The following is a 20358-nucleotide window of genomic DNA, read 5'->3' as shown; positions in this document are numbered from 1 at the left end:
ATGACCCAGCCATTGCACTACTGGGTGTTTACCCCAAAGATACAGACGTAGTAAAGAGAAGGGCCATATGCACCCCAATGTTCATAGCTGCATTGTCCACAATAGCCAAATCATGGAAGGAGCCGAGATGCCCTTCAACAGATGACTGGATTAAGAAGCTGTGGTCCATATATACAATGGAATATTACTCAGCTATCAGAAAGAACGAGTTCTCAACATTTGCTGCAACATTTGCTGCAACATTTGCTGCAATGCTAAGTGAAATAAGTCAAGCAGAGAAAGACAATTATCATATGATTTCTCTCATCTATGGAACATAAGAACTAGGATGATCGGTAGGGGAAGAAAGGGATAAAGAAAAGGGGGGTAATCAGAAGGGGGAATGAAACATGAGAGACTATGGACTATGAGAAACAAACTGAAGACTTCAGAGGGGAGGGGGTGGGGGAATGGGATAGACTGGTGATGGGTAGTAAGGAGGGCACGTATTGCATGGTGCACTGGGTGTTATACGCAACTAATGAAGCATCAAACTTTACATCGGAATCCGGGGATGTACTGTATGGTGATTAACATAATATAATAAAAAAAAAGAATTCCTTCTTGGCCATCAGCTCCAGACCTCACCAACATTCCAAAACACATCAATAATTACAACTTTTTTAGAGATTGAACAAAAAAGGGTAATATCAACTTTATGTCGACAATTTTGAAAACTTATATAAAATGATTAAATTAGGAATTTATATGAAAAGGATAAATTTACTCAAGAAGAAATGAAGAAGCTTCAGATCTTTGGGCCACAGTGACCTCACAAGATAAGGCCAACTAAAAAGCCCCCGCCTCAGTTTCAAGGAAGCCCCCAAGTGATAACACCCTGTCTTTCTGTAACTGAAAGTCTTAGTGCCAAAGTATTTGATTTAAGTTAGTGGCAAAAATGAATACAGGTAACTTGCAGTGATAAAAATACATTAAAAAATAAGTGATAATCCGAAACATCAAATTTAGGTCCGAATAGGGCCATAAGATGATACTAAATCTAATTCTTACTTTTTCTTAGCTAAGATTTGACTTAAAAATGACTTGAATTATTGACTAGAAGTATTCAGAAACATGCTTTGAGGAAATTCAGCTCTGGTTAACAGTGGTGACTAAAATTAAAACAGAAACTCTGATTTGTAAATGGAAGCATTTTTTTAAATTCTGAGAGAAAAAAGTAATTCAGAGCTTGGTAACTAGAGTCTAGATTCAAAGCTTTCCATTTTAAACATTTACATTGTTTCCAGTTTCTTATGAAATTATGGTTATAAAATATAGTTATTTTCTTTTCTAAAACATGCTACTATAGGGGAGCCTGGGTGACTCGTTCAGTTAAGTGCCTGCCTTTGGCTCCTGCCCTGGTCCCGGGGTGCTGGGATTGAGCCTAGCGTGGGGCTCCTTCCTCAGGGAGGAGCCTACTTCTCCCTCTCCCTCTAGCGCTCTGCTTGTGCTCTCTCCCCCTCTCTCTGTCAAATAAATAAACAAAATCTTTTTTTTTTAAGATTATTTATTTATTTATTTGACAGAGATAGACAGCCAGCGAGAGAGGGAACACAAGCAGGGGGAGTGGGAAAGGAAGAAGCAGACTCCCAGCGGAGGAGCCTCATGTGGCACTTGATCCCGGAACTCCGGGATCACTCCCTGAGCCGAAGGCAGGCGCCTAACGACAATGCTACCCAGGCGCCCCAATAAACAAAATCTTTTTAAAAAATAAAATAAAACATGCTACTATATAACAATCCTTTGTAGGAGTGTCTGAAAACTACTGAATTGTTCAGATTCTAACCCTGCCTCAGCAGTTAGTTAGCTATATGCCTTTTGAAATGAATTATGATATCTTTAGGGTAGGATCGCCATGTAAAATACAGGATACCAGTTAAATCTGATTTTCAGATAAAAAAACAAATAATTATTTTGCATAATTAAATATTGAATGGGACATACTTATGTCAAAAATTATTCACTGTTACTGGAAATTCAAATTTAACTTGGTATCCTGTTTTTCTTTCTTTTTTTTTTTTGAGGAGATAAACCAATTTTATTGTCCATCATTATGCTATACAAACATCTAGTAATAACAGATTTGTAGAGAAGAAATAAATGAATAGTAAATAAGAGGGTAAGGGAAATTGTTTAAGTTTGGATTATTTTCCAGGATGTTAGGCTGAAAACCATCTAAAAGCATGTGTGTGACTGGCTTCAGAGTAGGTCTGTTCCCTGGGCAAGGCCTGCCATTAATTTAAGATGCTCAGTGTCTCTGCTCTACTGGCTCTTGACAAAAATTTGGGATCTCCGAGAAAGGTATGTATTCCTGGTGCTCCAGGGCTGTGCTGAGGTCCACAAACTCATCTGCAAAAGTGTTATCCACCCCTCCGTCTGCCAAGAAATCCGTCAGGGGGTCATATAAGGCCCAGGTCACAGAATTGGTGTGTTGAGTGTCCTTTCACAAAGATTCGCCAATGGACTGAAAGCTCATTTCCCTGATAGAGAAAATGTCACTCTTGTCTTCCTCTTTTTGCCTAACCTCATCTTCTGGGCTCCTCCTCCCCATCAAATGTTGGCAGCATGCTATTGTGAATGCTGAAAGTGGCAGTGATCTTTTCTCTAGCAACTTTCCGCAATAATTTGGCTTCTGTCCCCTTCACTTCTAGCTCCCAACCTCCAGACATCTTGGGAAGGGACTTAATGCTCTGTATCTTCTTTTCCTCTTTAATTTCACCATTCAGGAACTCAACAAAAGTTTTGTCCTCCTGCTGTGTAGGGCATCGCAGCTGCACCAGGCCCACGCGCACACGGAGTAGTCCAAAGGTCTGCACGCACGGCCGGGGAGCGGCGTGCGTCTGGCACTGAGTCCCAACCTGCGGGGCACGCAGCACCTCGGAGGAAGCATCCCAGCAGCCTGCAGGTGCAGGCGCTAAGGGCGACCCACGCAGAAGATCTCGACCCACGTGCCAGATGAAGTCCTGACCTTGGGCGTCCTGTATTTTTATTTACTAAATCTTCTGATCCTATTTTTTTTAAAAGATTTTATTTATTTGCAAGCGAGAGCGTGAGAGAGCACGAGTGGGGTGGGAGGGGTATAAGGAGAGGGAGAAGCAGGCTCCCTGATGAGCAGGGAGCCGGATGTGGACTCCATTCCTGGGATCATAACCTGAGCCAAAGTCAGGCGCTTAACGATGACTGAGCCACCCAGGCCCCCTGACAATCCTATTTTTAAGTCTCTGTTTTCCAATAAATACAACGGATGGTTCTTTCTCAGATTTAACATGGTATAATTCCTATCTGTGACAGTTACAATTTTTTACACAGTACAATCATCTGTTACTTATTCATAATTCAAACCTTCCAACTCTAGAATATTATACCAATTTATCACGGTCATTGATGAAGAAACTAAAACTTATGAAATTATTTTCCAAACTTTCTTCAGAAAAGAGGATTATGAATTCCCACTAAAAAACTATAACTGTAAAATGACTAGCTTCACTGAATTGCCTTGACTTTGAAGTTTAAAGACATGCTATGCTGAAAAAACTAGGTAACTTACTGGGTTTTTTTGTGTTTTTGTTTTTGTTTTTTTTTTTTTTGCTAGACTTCTACAGCCAATGTCATTTGAAGCACAGAACTCACAAATGGAAGGATTGTATTCCAAAACTACCGTTAGCATGTTCTACCAACTCACTTTTTAAATTCCTCAACTTCCTCTAACATTATTTTAAAAAATGAGATATTTCAGGAAGAATTGGAAGAAAGCCCTTGGGTGTTGAAACAGTGTTAGCAATAGCTCAGCTTGTACCATAGCATTGACAGATTGCAAAATTTATAACATGCACAAGAATCATGCCTAGCGCTATGAGGCAATACTTAATCCAAATCAAAATATATAGAAAGTAGCCTCACATTTGCCTGACGTAAAACTATGTTTTAGTAACATTCCAAATAAAAGGTCACTGATTGTCATAAATAGTTCCCATGCAGTCAGGGAATTCAGAGGTTAAAACTGATACGGTTGTTTATCATTCCTTTCCCACCCTCAGAAAGAACATCTTAATTCCATTTTCATGTTTTTATTCCAAAGATAACTATATATTTACTTCGTACTTTCCCAGATCTCTGTATGAGAATATTTGTTCTTGCTGACCAAAGTTATCCACCTTATTTATTACAACAGAAAACTGTAAAGATCTAGAAAATATAAACTGAGTTGATACAGTAGCTCCTATAAATACATAATCATACAAAAACACACCAAAGAAAACCACCTTATGCAAACAATCTTCTACCTAAGTGTCTTGTGATATCTGATACAGCTATATACCCAGGAGAAAATATTTTAGTCAACAGTGATCTGCATAGCTCCTTGTACTACCTTTGTGTGTGTGTACCTTATTTTTTTTTAAAGATTTTATTTATTTATTTGGCAGAACGAGAGAGCAGGAGAGCAGAAGCAGTGGGAGTGGGAGAGGGAGTGGCAGAGGGAGAAGCAGGCCCCCTGCCGAGCAGGGAGCCTCCACCGAGCAGGGTGCTCCACTGAGCAGGGAGCCCAATGCAGGGCTCCATTCCAGGACCCTGGGATCATGACCTCAGCTGAAGGCAGTTGCCTAACCAACTGAACCACCCAGGCACCCCTGAGTACCTTTTTAATTCAGACTTAGACTTGTGTGGTCAAAGCTGCCTGAGTACCCTCGATGTGCCAGACATTCTGTTCAGTCTGTTAATGAAATAGGTATTATTTTCCCCATTTACATACAAACAAGACTCAAAGTTGACAAACTCACATATATGCAATCACTTTATAATTCCACCCTTTTCTGCTTTCCTATCACATTCTTCCACTTCTACCACAGTCAGCAGGGCAAAATAGCTAAAATAGCCAATAATTAATGATCAAAAAATGAAAAAAAAGACTATAGCTGATATGTGCTAGATATAGTAACTTCTATTACTTTACCTGGACTTTTAATAGTGTGCTCTTTCTATCATACTATCCATATCCCAAATACATAGTTTGTGAGTCATTTTCCTTGACTGTCTGCCTTTACTATTCCCAGGTAGCTTTTTTTCCCCTTGTAAGTAGAGGGAAATACACAGTGTAATTAATTTAGGTCAAGGGTGGCTCACTCCAGAACGCATCTGAATTTCTGATCATCTTTAAATTTTTGTGTTTTGCCTTTCTGACCTTCATATTTCATGGACGAAACTGGAAATATTCACAGTCTCAAAGTCTCCCCAAACTAAACTAGGTCTTTTGGGACAAGGCAGGTTTTGGTAGCTAGTACCTGTGGCCTAGAATTCAGAGATGGGAAAGGATATTCAGCATGATATTTATATAATAACATTAATTTTCTGTGGACTAACCCCTTGCAGCAAGGTAACTGTAATGTTACTAAAAATAATACAACCGAAAAAAATAACTTTTGCTCCTCATTTTGCCATTTCACCAGTATTGAGTCCTCAGGCAAGTCGTTTGCTTCAGTTTGCAGAACTGTAAAATAGGGATATGAGTGCTTATCTCTGCGAACTCTTAAAGGACTCAAACTAGACGCAGTGAAAGAAAGCACTTTGCAAGGTGTTACAGAGTGAAGTTTTGTTATTAATAGTCCATGTACACAAATTCAGTAGTTTTTAATGCAATGAACTTGATTACTTAACACAGATGGAGAGAAAAAGAACTGAGACTCATTATAGAGATAAGGAAATAGAAGATTCTATAGTTGAATGACTTGACCAAGGTCATCATAGGCCCAAAAAACCAGAAGCTCCCTCCTTGAAGCAGAAAGACTTCTGCTTTACAGACTAGGCCATGTGTACAGCCCAAGTGTAAAGTACTCTCATTTCAAAATATGAGAACCTCTTAGTTAAGCCATGTCTCCCAAGACAGAAATTCGGGGATATACCAAGACACAGGTGGCAAGACATTCTTTTAGAAAAGGGTGTCCATCACCCTTACTGGATGCTTATTTTGCCTTCACTGAATGCTGATTCTTTCCCAGAAGCAGTAACTCTCCTAATATTACTCAGATAGTGAGTAGCCAAGCCAGGGATGTTAACCCAAATCTGTCTGGCTCCAGAGTCTGAGCTCTTAACTACTGTGGTACTTAGTTAATCACACGCGTGCTCAGCCACCCAAGAGAAGAGACAGAGGAGTTGGATGAGGACCCCGGGCAGAATGAAATATGCTGAGACTTGTTAGGTTTTATGTCTGGAAAGCCAGAGTCAGTGGCTGCCTCAATCAAAGCTGTACGTTTTGAGATATATGGAAACTGACAAATAGTTAAGGGCTTATGAAGCTCCATAAACAAGAAAAGTAGCTCCGATTTATAGTTACAATTAATAGGCAATATTAAGATATAATTTAAATTTACTTTTTGGTCCTTAGCCTGTTTTTGCTGTTTAAGAAAAGAGAGAAAACATCTATATAAGAATGGTGTTTATTTTATTTTTATTTTATTTTTAAAGATTTTATTTATTTATTTGACAGAGAGAGAGACAGCCAGCAAGAGAGGGAACACAAGCAGGGGGAGTGGGAGAGGAAGAAGCAGGCTTCCCAGCGAAGCAGGCTTCCCAGGGGAGCAGGGAGCCCGATGCAGGGCTCTATCCCAGGACTCTGGGATCAGGCCCTGAGTCAAAGGCAGACAATTAAGGACTGAGCCACCCAGGTGCCCCAAGAATGGTGTTTAAATTATAAATCACAAGGTTAATTTTAACAGAGCTGATATATTTTTTTGAACTTTTTCTTTTTCCATTTTTTAAATTTAAATTCAATTAATTAACATATAATGTATTATTGGTTTCTGAGGTAGGAGTTAGTGATTCATCAATCTTATAGAATATACCCAGTACCCATTACATCACATACCCTCCTTGATGTCCATCACCTAACTACCCCATCCACCTACTGCCCTCCCCCCAGCAATCCTCAGCCTGCTTCCTATGAGTAAGAGTTTCTTATGGTTTGTCTCCCTCTCTGATTTTGCCTTATTTTTCCCTCCCTTCCCCTATGATCCTGTTTTGTTTCTTAACTTCCAAATATAAGTGATCTCATATGATAATTGTCTTTCAAACAGAGTTGATACTTTAATGACATAGAAGCGCTCACTGTTTTCCAATGAGTAAGACAATTACTGCCAACCAATAACAGAATTATAGAATCGAGAAACAGAAATTCATTTTGACAAAAAGACATCTTACAGAGGGAGTAAGAAAATGGATTTTAGACAACTTGGTGTTGATATAGCAGAATCTGTAGCTTGGAATTTGGATGGGCACTGAAAACTCTGCCCTCCTGCATGCCTATAGTACAAAATATTTTACATGTCTGCATGCCCATGCATGTTTCCAGAGGCCTCACCTCTACCCTGGAATGTGTGCGTGTTAAAAAGAGTCTTCACTTAGAAATATATATGACAATATAGAAATGTAGTGCTATTTATAAGAGCCACAGCATACTAGACTCAGGCATTTCTTCTTTTGATAATTAGGATTGAAAAAAATGTTTAATTTTATCTCTTGGAAGAGAGGTAGGGACCTACAAATAATGATTGACCAATTTTCTTTAGATTTTCACTTGAGTACCATAAAAATATTACTGATGAACCCAGTGGTCTATCAGCTCCTCCAGGGGAAAGGCAATATCTTTGCCATCTTTGTTTCTCAAACCCAATGCTAGGTATTACAGATATTCAACAAATACTCCCTTTATTCAAAATTTAATTCATAAATATATAATTTACTTGGAAATTCTATGCTAAGAAAATATATGGGGATTTTCTAAGTTTTGAAAAATAAAATGTAAGTTCCCTAAAATTGAAGCTCATTAAAATTGACAAGAAATACTTATTTTGGTACTTTAATTTTTTTATTTTTTATTTTTATTATTATTTTTTTATTTCGGTACTCTTAGTCTCTAGAATGCTTGCATATAAATGATCCCCCCAAAAGATAAATGGTATAACATGATAATATAATTATAATTCCAAACATAAGGCCATGAAAATCACAATTTACATTTTATTCTATAAATAATACCGTTCTTATTTTCTCCAAACTCTGATATAAGTAAGTGTTAAACTTCATAGAAGAAAAATGGATTTACTGATATTTCAGAAATGTTATAGCCAAATATGGCTTGTTCTGTTTAATAGTATTAAAAAACTGTAAAAAATGTAACATCCTCCACACTCAAGTACCCTTCAAAACTATACGTGTGATCTACAATACTTAGAGAGGAAATAATGTATTAAACACTTAAAAATATAATCATTATATTACCATTTCATTTGAGTATGTTACTTATTTCACATAGTATAAATTTTGTAAGCATTCTTTACACATAAAAATGGCTATGATTACCATGGTTATTAAAAACTACATAAACATACAACCCTTAGTTATTATATTTGCTTTTAATTTTTTTTAAGTAACCTCTATACCTAATGTGGGGCTTGAACTCATGACTCTGAGATCAAGAGTTTCATGCTCCATGTACTGAACCAGGAAGGTGCCCCAACTTTGCTTTCAAATAAATGTAATTAACAATTGCTCTGGGAGTAATTTCAATGGACAAAGCTAATCTGTAAGTTTTATTATAATTACATACATTAGACAATCATTTAAAAATATCATTTTTCACAAATTCCTGCAAATATATTTCTGTCTTCAGACCATAGAATGCAGCCCCCCCCCACTGCTTATGCTCTCTCTCTCTAATAAATAAGTAAAATCTTAAATATATATATATACCTATTGAATTTGTTTTCACCTATAAAACAATTACTGGGCAGTTTGAAAGTGAAAAGCCTTAAAAGAGAGGAAAGAAAAGCAGTTATGCCAATGATAAAGCTAGAAATAGTAGTGACTAAGTAGAAAAGCTGTCTAAGATTCCTGGCTGCCAGAGGAGAAAAAAGGATTTGGGTACTTTAGGATAAAGCTAGCTCTCTCATGGAGAATTTATATAGAAGACACTGACTTCTAACAACACTTTCTATGTTTTAAGCCATGTAGGAGTACTCTATAAATTGTAAGAACACTGTAAGAAGATAAAATGATAATAAACTATTATGTATATATTCCAGACTTGGGAATAAAGCCATAAGCCTAGCTTTTAGCTCCCCGTTGTCATCAATAAACTCTCATAAAGTCAATAATAATAATAATAATAATAATAATAAAAGACATGCTTGACTGAGATTAAGAGGTTTCTATGAAATACAAAGTCTAAAGAGGTCCATTAAAATTGAATACTATCTTGCAACATCTCTGATCTTGCTATATAAAACCTCACTCACACACACACACAATCTAGGAAGACATAAAATAAGCAGTTTCTATAGGCTATACTATGCTAAAGTAAAGTGCATAGGAAGATATTTATCACCTCTGAAGTATGATTTTTCTGTTTTAATTAAATCTATTCAATGGCACTCATACTCAAATAAAGACATACTTAAATACGAAAAAGTTTTTCATTGTCCCAAATAGTTTACAAAATATTTAGACAAACTCCAATTCTATTTCTCCAACAATTTTTGCATTGCCCACTTTATACAGTGTCTGCTTTTTATATAAGCATGTACATATTTATTAAGTATGTAAACCTTTTCCCCTCTTAATAGTCTCTAAGCAGAAATCGGAAACCTAAACTATTATTCAAAGAGATATATAGCTAAATGGATCTTCTTCGTACCTGGTGATTTTGAAACTAACCCTGATGAGGTAGCTAACCACGTAGAGAATAAGTCTCTCCCAAAAAGGACAGACTCACTATCTGTTCCATTTAAAATGGTCTACCAGTTATTTTGAATTGGAAAGTCCTGTCCTGGTTTAAGTTCCCACTTGCCTCTTAAAATTGCCCTGAGGAATGGAGTCTTAAAGGATTTCTTCACTCCTTCATTCATTCCACAGATATTTGCAAAGAGCATTCAGTGTTCTGGGCAATCCTTTCAGGACACAAAGAGTGAGACATGGACCGTTAAGTTCACCCACCCACACACCCCGTTATTATGTAATTGAAAAATGAAAATATCATGGCGCCTGGGCCCCACCTAACAGAATTTACTGGGGCTAAGAAAGGGAAGGGCTGAGGTTCCTGGGTGGCTCAGATGGTTGGGCATCTGCCTTTGGCTCAGGTCATGATTTCAGGGTCCTGGGATCTAGCCAGCATAGCCGGCGTCGGGCTCCCTGCTAAGTGGGGTGTCTACTTCTCCTTCTGCCTTTCCCCTCTGCTTGTGCTCTCTCTCTCAAATAAATAAATAAAATCTTAAAAAAAAAAAGAAAAGAAAAGAAAAAAGAAAGGGAAGGGCTAATTCTACCCATGTGTAGTCAAGAAGGTCTTTCAGAAGAGAAAATACCTAAGTACATGCATGAAAAATGGCTGGATGGAATGAAGGAAGGGAGATTTCCAGAGAGAAATTAAACACAATCTTGGAAATTTGGGTAATTTGCAATAGTTCAGCATAACCAGAGGAAAGGATTGAAAGGAGGTAGTTTGTAGCAACTGTGATTACTGCTTTGCTAATGAACTATGTTTGTAACTAGCAGACTCCAGTGGGTATAGGTTAGTACCATATGAGAAGAACATCAGGTCTAGGCTATTACTGACTTGGAAAGTTGTCAAACATGATTATACCTAAGGAAGGCTAAGTAATGCTTGGCCTCTAGGATACTTCAGTCCTGCGCCCTTCCATCTTAATACTTCCACGACTGCAGCAGCTAGGAAAGAGAGCATAGGGTCAGGCACTGGCCCTTCGGTGATTCTACCAGGAAATGAAAGCTTTCATGTCTGTTCACGTTTACTTACTAAAACAAATTACATCGCTATATGTAATTTCAGTGGGGTGGAGAGTGTAATCCTCCCCTATGCCTAAAACTAGGACAGGAAAAATTGGTGATCACTGAAAATGCCTTCAGCAGTTATGAAATGTTATGAAAATGATGTTTCAGGTAGACTAATGGAGACAATATTTATTAGCATGTCATAAATTAAGATCGAAACTAATTAAAATTTAATCTTGATTTTGTGATTGAAAGTCAATAGACTTTAGTTTCACTGTTACTCAATGCCTGCATTACTGTCTGTGCAAGCAACTGTGAAAGTCATTTAGAGGCATAATTCATGAAATTGTTTAACCTTAGTTGTTTAGAGACTAAAAGCCAGATACATTTAATTGATTTGATTATTTAAATCAGGTAAAATATTAAAATGCAACTTTTTTCTGATATGGTTTCAATATCTAAATGAGCCACTTTTTTCCCTTTTTATACGTAAAGATACATTGAAAGGAATGTATTACGCACAAAAAGGAATATATAATAATGACTGCCCATAACAATCTTTTTGATTGCTACAATGCTTAAATATTAAGGAGCATTTAGTCAAGACTTGGTTTTACATATCAGTTTTTTTGTTTGTTTGTTTGTTTGTTTTTTTACCAGCTGTCAAACTTTATCCTATTACTAGGCTGAAGTGGCTAACACAGATTTGTTAAGTGATGCAAATATCACAGCAGAGGTCTCCTTTACGATGCTCTTTCACCTCGTTTCTGCAATAGTTTATTGAAATATTTTTATTCTTAAACTGTAGTTTAAGGTTAATTTTTTTTTTTTAAAGATTTTATTTATTTATTTGACAGAGATAGAGACAGCCAGCGAGAGAGGGAACACAAGGCAGGGGGAGTGGGAGAGGAAGAAGCAGGCTCATAGCAGAGGAGCCTGATGTGGGGCTTGATCCCATAACGCTGGGATCACGCCCTGAGCCGAAGGCAGACGCTTAACCACTGTGCCACCCAGGTGCCCCTAAGGTTAATTTCTTAATTTCACGTTATTTTTCTGAAAGCAAGCTTTTGGGCCCATCAAAAATGGCTTGCCCCTTACAATTGGCATTTATAATATACAAGATATGCAAATATACCTGTTTATCAGGTGTAAAGAACTATCTATGGAGCATGCGTGTGGGAACTACAATGTACAAACAAGCACGCAGGTTTGTCTGTGATTCTTTTATTCCTGTAAAATTTCCAAGAGGTGAATAAAATCTATCATTTATTCTTAGCTAATAGATTTTCAGACATTTTCCAGTCCTCATATCACAGCTGTTATATGCTTAAAAAGAAAGAAAAAAAATACGCCTCTGCAGACAGGGCAAGCTTAAACCTGCCACCGATTAGAAAAATCACAGTGTCACAGGTGCGCTTTTAATCGAATTGCAACCTCAGAGGTTAAGTTGGGAGGAAAAAAAATCAAACCGCCCGGGATGTGGAAGGTCTAACCGCTGGGAGAGCAAGCTGCAGGCCCCGTTCGGCGAGTTTCTCTCCGCACTTCCGCGGCAGCCCGGGTCCTCCCCTCCAGTCCTCGTAGGGCAGGTACCCTCCCTTCCTCCCCACCTGTTCGGCTCCCTCGCGCTGGCCCTAGCGCTGGGAATGGGAACTCTCTGCATGGGAGTTTCCTTTCCTTCCGCTCCCCCAGCTGGACCCCAAAGACCCGAAATAGGGTGGGAGGGAAATTCCTACACGGTCCCTGCCCACCCCCGCCCGTTTCTGTCTCCGGCTCACTGCCTCTCTCGCTCCAATGCCGCCGAGCCTCGTCGCTACTTCTATGTGGCGGACCGGCGGAGGTGGCGGCGAGCTCTGGGGCTCTGGGCAGGGAAATGGGGCAGGGTGAGTGAGCCGGCTTGGGCAAGGCCCCGCGGCGCCCCGTGATGGCCAGCCACCACGCCCGCAGGGCAGGGGGAGGCGCTGCCTCGGCCCGGCCCGCGCGGGGCTGAGCCTGGGAGAGGCTACCGCGCTCTCCTCCTTCAAGTCCCGGCTTGAGAGACCAACTACAAGCGCGCGGTCCGGGGGAGGGAAGAGTGGGAGAGGAAGCCGCGGGAAAGAACAGGCGAGCCACTGTCTCCTTCTGAAAAGAAAGTAGGAGCCCTGGGTGGGAAAAGAGGAATTAGACCTCCTAACTTTTCTCCGCGAAAAGTTTTCCCAGGGCGTTTTGTTTGCGCAAACTCGGCCCGGGGAGCCCGGAGACGCGCTGCCGGCGTGGCGGCCGTGCCTGTGAGCCTCGCTTCTTGCCCCGCTCCTCCTCCTTCCAGCCTGGGCAGCTCCTCTCCTGCCCCGAGAGGCGCCAAATGGCTACCCAGTAAGCTCCACGGGGCGGGGGCTGCAGCGCCGCCTTCCGCCGCCGCAGCTGCAGGCGGCCGCTAGGACCTGAGGCAGGGGCGCCCGCGGGCTGGAGTCTCGGCCCGCAGGTGGAAGCGCGCCCGAAGGCGGACCGGCCCGCGGCTGGGGGGCTCGGGTGGGCACTTGACGCGCGTCCTGCCTCTCTCAGGCCTCGGGTAGGCGCGCGTCTCGCCCTGACCAGCCGGCCTTTCCCATTCTAGTAGTGACACGCCGCCTCGGAGCTGGAGCCCGCGCAGCGCCCCGCAGGGCGATGGACAGCCTCACCCCGCGCGCGCAGGACGCCCTGGCGGCGCCCGCACCTCTCGCCGCCTCAACAGGGTAAGCCGAGAGCGCCGCGCCGAAGTTCTCCCGGGAGGGCGAGGGCAGCAAGGCCGCAGCGCGTTTACCTGGCTGGCAACTCGCTGCCCTGCCAGCTAGCTGCCTGACTCACTGGCTGGATAGGCAGCTGAGGAGGCTGCTTCCTCCCGGCCTCTTTGGAGGCCTCCCGGGCGCGGGGGCGGAGGGCTGTGGCAGTTTTGATTGCTTTTCTACTGGGGCTGCTCTGAGTGCTGAAGGGCAGCTGAATGCCAGGAATTGGGTGAGGAGTCCTAGAGCAAAAATTGTAGCAAAGAGCCCCTTGTTTGGTGCTCTGGAAGGGGTCGGACGATACCTGTAAGTGAGCTCTTGGGAGGGGGGAAGAAAGTGTCCTTGGCTGAGGGCTGAGGCCCAAGCAGGTGTGCAGTGTCAAAGTGACTGTAAGGAAGGGGCTTTCTGAGAGCGGTGGAGGGCAGCGGGAGAGTGTACCAGCTGTCAGCCTTCATGACAGTTCCGGGACCCAGCAGGGTGAGCGCCTCTGACTGGGGGTGTGTGTGCCTGTGGCCAATTGCTGGTGCCAAAGCGTAGCGCAAAGTCAGACTGCAAACAAGATATTTTTCTTTGTGTCCTCACGTGTTTGAATTGAGATTGGAGGGTAAGGGGCTGTCACACGGTGAGTTAATATTAAATGAAGCATGTCTTCCTGCCAGATATGCTAATAATCACCTTGCTAAGCGTTTGGGTAAACAGTAATGAGAACAGGTAGTTCTGCAAGAGATGGGGGAGAACCTGAAAATAACCTTCGTCTTGGTAAACAGTGAAGGCTTAACATGGGCGCTCTTTGAGCTTCTGAAGTGGGAACCCCTTTGATGTAGCATAACTTTTCCTACATTTGTTCTCCCAACTCAGTTTCTTTTGTGATAATCTAATGCTCTAAAGAGAACATAAACATTCCAGGAAAGAAACGTTAAGGAAAAATCGACTTTGTAACTAATGAATGAGAGTTGTACAGTTTTCCCGACTTAAGAGTAGAGAAGTCATTTTTCCCTGGAACATGACAGGCGTTTCCTTAGAAGCAAGTCACAGCATGTTTATTCACCAGAGACCATGCGAACATTGGCAGTTGTCTAGAGGAAACATGGAAAAGTCTCAAAGCAACATGACTAATAAAAAAGATATTTAGTATAATGCTTACGTAGAGGAAACATGTAGTGTATGAATTAATTCTTTCATTTGTTCGAACTGTCTTCTCCCCTCTGCAAATAGCCCTGTTACTGTTGACTTCCGTTCCTATTATTTTCCCAGTGTTTTCATTGTTCAGCATTGTATATTCTTCCATTTATTCTCGCATCAGGATGTCTGAGTAAAAAAATATATCGGTAGAAAGATCTTAATCATAAAAGCATGCGCCTCTAAATGGAACTTCAGAGATACGTAAATTGAAGATGAAACAACTTTAAGGAAAACAGAAATATATTTGGGTGCCACAAAATAAGATAGTATTAAACTGGTGGATTTGAAAATGGATTAGGTTATGGAACAATTAAAAAAAATGACAGCATACGCATAGACACGAAGTACACTTACTGGTGTTCAGAAATCAATACTTTTGAGTGAAATAGGTGAGATCAGATGGTTATGGATGAAGGCGTGGAAAGAGCTATCTAATGATAAGCACAACTACAGTTAAGATACTTCAGATTTCACTGTTGAGAATTTAAAGGTTAAACTGATACATTCTTGAAAATAATGTACAAAACTGCTTTATCTAATTCTTCAGCTATGAAGAAAAATACTTTTAAGGAATTTGACCTCTCTCCAAATTTAAGGAGGGACATCTGCAAAAATGCTTTAACATCTAGAGTAACACCCCGACTGTGTCATTTTACCCTGAATTCTATTTAGAGAAGTGATCAATGTCTGCGAAGTATAAACATAAAAAAATTATATCTTTCACTTTTCTATCTTGTCCTTTGGCATATCCCAAGTGTCTTTTATATTTGTTGAATATTCAGTACAGTATTGCTTTTGTTCTTTTTCTCAAAAAGTCCAGAATGTTAAAAATGATTTAATTGTGGGGGGAAAAAAGTATCCTAGATATGGGTTTATGGGAGGTGGCAGGGAGCAATCTCAAAATATTACAATAAATTATTGGGTTTGGGAAGTAAATTCCTTACTGTAAAACTAATTAAACCATGACTCATGACTCTAATAACCTATGAGGCCTAGTTTAGTCCTCCTTAGATATCCTTGCTCTAAAGAATCCCTCTGTAATTTTCCAAGTTTTACATTGTTGTAACAGGTCATTTATAAGAAATCTAGTGCAACTCTGTATTTTACAAATGAGAATCTGAAGCCTGGAGACACTGAGTTAACTTTGCTTAAATTCCAGAACAAATGAGTGGCAAAACCTGAAGGAAAACCCAAGACTTTGGTTGCCTAGTTTATTGCCTTTTTTTTTTTTTAATCTTTTCCTGACCACTGTAAGATACATTTAAATTCAAAGAGTGTATGGGTACATTATCTTTAGCACTACTACTGCTTGTGTTTTTTACTTGCCCTGACAGATACCACCCCCCTTTTAAAATTCATTGAAATTTAAATGTCAAAAGTGTAGTTAATCTTGCTGAGAGACCTTTATGTTTTGATTCTGAAACACATTTTCAGGAATGGACAGGGGTAGAAAACCTGCTTTCTAATTTTGCAGCTTTGGAGCTATGGAGTTCATTGTAGCCGTAGAAAAATTTGATTTAGCAGATACTTTTTTAAGCTGTTATTTGAATGCACTGCTGGCTCTAAGATTTCACTGATTGTATAAACTGAATTCTTGTTAGCTGACATTTATTGACTACTTAGAAGTTGAGAACCTTAGCTGAGGTTTCAATATGAGAATTACCTAGGGATCTTTAAAACTAACACCCAATGCTCTCACACCTGCTACCTATTCTGATTTTATTTGGCCTGAGCTGGCTGTGACAAGCTGTGGAGAGGTGTTAAATGCTGCTCCAGTGATTGTAATGGGCTATCAGATCTGAGAACCATTAAGTAGATGTCAACATGTGAGATGGAGATGAAGCCATAAATGGCATGAGGGTTGTTATTAATCATTTTTAGGCAACTCACAATCCTCAGTTTCAGCTTTAGTTTGCTGCTTTAAAGATTCCATTCCATTCCATTACTATAAAGGACCATTTAGGTCCTTTATAGTAATATTAAAAAAAAAATTGCTGCTCGTTTCTGAGGAAGTACATTAACTCTGCTTTGCAGTTGTGGAAACCGAGGCTCTGAGAGCTAAAATAACAAACTCAGCGCCACAAAACTTGAAGTGATGAAAGAATAATGGAAACAAGATCTGATCCCCATACCTGTGCTCTTCCTCAGTAGGCATGTTGGCACCCAGTGTTTGCCGCTATGGATTACTCTGAATGGCTGGCTACAGTATTTTTATTTAGAGTGGCTTTATAAGTGTCTTGCCTTGACTCTTTTTAGAATCATGTTTGTATTCTTAAAAAACTCCTACAAATTCTAATGCATATGAGAAACCCCAATCCTAGGATTTAAAGGAACTTAAATGTTTGGTTTATGTCTTCAAAATATTTAACATTTCATATGGTTTGGGATGATTTAACTCTTGTCATATGACAAGCTACTTATTTTTGCTATTAGGTGGCTATCAAATTTATAGTGTACTTTCAAAAGTAGGAATTTTTGATTATCAAATAAGAAAAATGAAATTAAGGTAATATTAGACTTTTTGTCCAAAGTCGAATTTCCTCTAAATGTGTTAAAGGATATTGAATAACGTTATGACCTTATTACAGTATGGAAATGGCAGGTGTATTTATATAACAAATGTCACGCTTCATGTTATTGACACAACTACTTTCATTTAACTAATTAGTCAAAACTTGTGAGCCCTTACTTTACGTAAAACGTTTTTCTGGGTACTAGGAGATTGGCTCCTGATGTTAAGAGCTTTACCAAAGAAATTCTCTATGCAGGAAAAGAATAGGATGTTAGTATGGAAATGGTACTTTCATGTTAGCTTTAAAACATTATGCTTATGCTTCAGGCTTAATATGCAATAGCTTCAGTCTCTGATCAGCAAACTATGGCCCAGCAAAGCAAGTCCAGAAGGCTGAAATGGGCCCTTCACCTATTTGGTTTTAACTGTATATTTTTTTTTTTTTTGGTGATAAAATGTATATCACAAGATTTATTTTAAACATTTTTAAGTGTACAGTTCAGTGGTACATTCATATTGTTGTAAAGCCAGCACCACCATCCATTTCTAGAACTCTCTTCATCTTGTAGAACTGAAACTTCATAGCTGTTAAACATAGGTCCCACTCTCCTTCCCCCCATCCCCTGGCAGCCCCCATTCTACTTTCTGTCTCTGTGATTTTGACCCCTCTAGGTAGCTCATAGAAGTGGAACCAAACAGTCTATTTTTTGTGTGTGTGTGTGACTGGTTTATTTCATTTAGCATAATGTTCTCAGAGTTCATCCATATTGTATCATATCTCAGAATTTCCTTCTTTTTTAGGGCTGAATAATATTCTACATTTTCCTTATCCATTTATCTGTGTATGGACACTGGGTTGCTTCCTTATTTTAGATATTGTGAATAATGCTGCTAGGAACATGGGTATACAAATATCTTTTTAAGACCCTGCTTTCAGTTCTTTTGAAGTAGAATTGCTGGATCAAATGGTAATTTTATTTTTACTTTTCCGAGGGTGACCATAGTCTTTTCCATATTGGTTGTACTGTTTTAACATTCCCAACAAGAGCGCACAAGGGTTGTCAACCCTTGTTGGTTTCTGGTTTTGTTTGTTGTTGTTTTTTTTTATAGTAGCCATCTTAATGAGTGTGAGGTGGTATCTCATTGTAGTTTTGATTTGCATTTTCCTAGTGATTACTGATGTTGAGCATCATTTCATGTCCTTATTTATTTGCTTATTTCTTTTGAGAAATGTTTAAGTTCTCTGCCTATTTTTTAGTTGGGTTTGTTTTTTTGGTTGTTGAATTTTAGGAGTTTTGTATATATTCTGAATATTAATCTCTTATCCTCTGTTTCTATAAAGTTTTATTGGCACACAGCCACACTTGCTCATTTGCATATCGTCTATGACTGCCTTCCTATCACAGCTGAATAGCTCAGACAGAGATCATATGGCCTGCAAAGCTAAAAATATTGACCTTGTGGCCATATATAAAGTTTGGTGACCCTCCTGGCCTAACTTATGAAATAGATAAATGAAGTTGTGATTATTTAATTCAAATTTATTTACCGGCAGGAGGACTTCTAAGTGTTAAACTTAAATATAAATTGGAACAAAATGATAAATGTTCTGTTTGCATATAACAAAATATAGTAAGAGATTTGCAGAATGGTGATTAAGGCGTGGTCCCAAGCATTGTAAAATATTAACATATGATATTGGAATATATTTTAAAGAGAAGTTCTAAACTTCTGTGCTGGAGACACTTTCATGAAAAATGACTAATACATAGTTAAGATGTTTAGGAACAAAGCTGAAGGAGTTCCTGTCTAGGTCTTTGAGTGTATACCTACCTTATGAGTTAAGTCAAACTGCCTTTATATTTCCAGCAAGTGTTTTTGTTGTCGTTAAAGATATTTCATATCTGTAAGCTTTTAGTGTTCTAACATTAGTATGGTAGTTGTAAGGCTTTTTTTTTTTTTTAAATGACTGCTTTGCTAAATTTTTTCCCCATCTGTTACAGTAAAAATAAACTAAAAGTATGGGAGAAAGAAGTTTCCCAGGACTATTTATAAAGGGCCAAATGTCTTCAGTTTTGCATACAAACTTCGTATCTGAGGAATGAATCCCTTGGAAAAGCTTCTTAAAGACTGACTAGTCTTTAGAAAAAATGCTAGAGTGAGCTTGGGTAATTTATTATTATTTTCATATAGTTTAAGTTCACAATGCTGTTTATAAATGTAAATAAGTTAAAACTAATGGCTTTAGACATAAAGTTGTAGAGTTGAAATGTGGAATAATCTGACAAAGAAAGTACTTTAATTGGGATGGTCATATCAGTATTAAGACAGCAAAGAATGCCAAGGCAGGAGAAAGAGTCTATTAAGTTCAACTCCTAGAAAGCTGAAAACGTGGTCCTATTTGTAAGTTTTAATACATTTTAAATGGTGATAAATCTTTACAAAGGTCAGAATTTCCAGGTTTCATTAGCAATAAATTAAGGTATTTGGGTTTCCAATATGTGTTGTGCCCTGTGTTGGGCAATATCCTGATTGTATCTGTGCTTTTTCATGATATATAGCTCAGGGATATTGCTTAGAAACAGGCCTTGAGAAATTTGGTGGGAGGAGAGCACATATACTGCTAAATCAGGTCGGTTTCTTAATTGCCCACTCTTCAGAGAAAAAACAGAGCCCCATTAAGGCTTTCAGGTTTGTGGTTCTGAGGTGGAGAGAATGGGGGTGCTAGGGAAACAGGGAGAAGAACTGCCTCAGAATCCCTCATTTTAATTCTCCCTAGTTACTCTTGTTCCGTTAGAAACACTCTGGCCATTGAAATTAGAGCTTCAGAGATAATGTAAACAATTATATATGAAGTACCGTAGTCTTCCCCACCCCCCTTTCTCCATGGGGGATGTGTTCCAGCCCCCAGTGGATGCCTGAAACTGGGGATAGTACCAAACCCTGTATATATCATTTCCCCCCCCTGCATACACACCTGTGATAGCACAGTACGCCCGACTCATCATAAAATAGAACAGTCCTAACAATTATAAGTTATCTGTAGAGGTTGCTTCGGGGCAACAGGTTGGAGCAATGGACTGTCGAGAGGGTCCACAGAGACCACTTGGCTGAATA

General features: G+C 39.4%; 1 protein-coding gene and 1 pseudogene across 7 annotated transcripts in view; one reads left to right on the top strand and one right to left on the bottom strand.

The window, feature by feature from the left end:
• Positions 1 to 2287: 2287 nt before the first annotated feature.
• LOC117795938 lies at positions 2288 to 5224 on the bottom strand (annotated as a pseudogene).
• A 7056-nt stretch (positions 5225 to 12280) lies between these two features.
• Positions 12281 to 20358, top strand: part of COBLL1 (cordon-bleu WH2 repeat protein like 1) — a 161513-nt gene continuing 153435 nt past the window's right edge. For 3 of the 7 annotated variants that reach the window (XM_034654662.1, XM_019808462.2, XM_034654661.1), the window contains exons 1-2: positions 12566 to 12692; positions 13403 to 13520. In XM_034654662.1, the coding sequence (XP_034510553.1) occupies positions 12683 to 12692; positions 13403 to 13520 (128 nt within the window). In that variant the 5' untranslated portion in view covers positions 12566 to 12682. The other 4 variants (XM_034654665.1, XM_034654663.1, XM_034654664.1 and 1 more) reach the window with 4 other exon arrangements.

This window comes from Ailuropoda melanoleuca, chromosome 2, assembly GCF_002007445.2.
Source record: "Ailuropoda melanoleuca isolate Jingjing chromosome 2, ASM200744v2, whole genome shotgun sequence".
NCBI lineage: Eukaryota > Metazoa > Chordata > Mammalia > Carnivora > Ursidae > Ailuropoda > Ailuropoda melanoleuca.
Note: the sequence above shows the minus strand (reverse complement) of the source record. Positions and strands in the feature narration are given on the sequence as shown.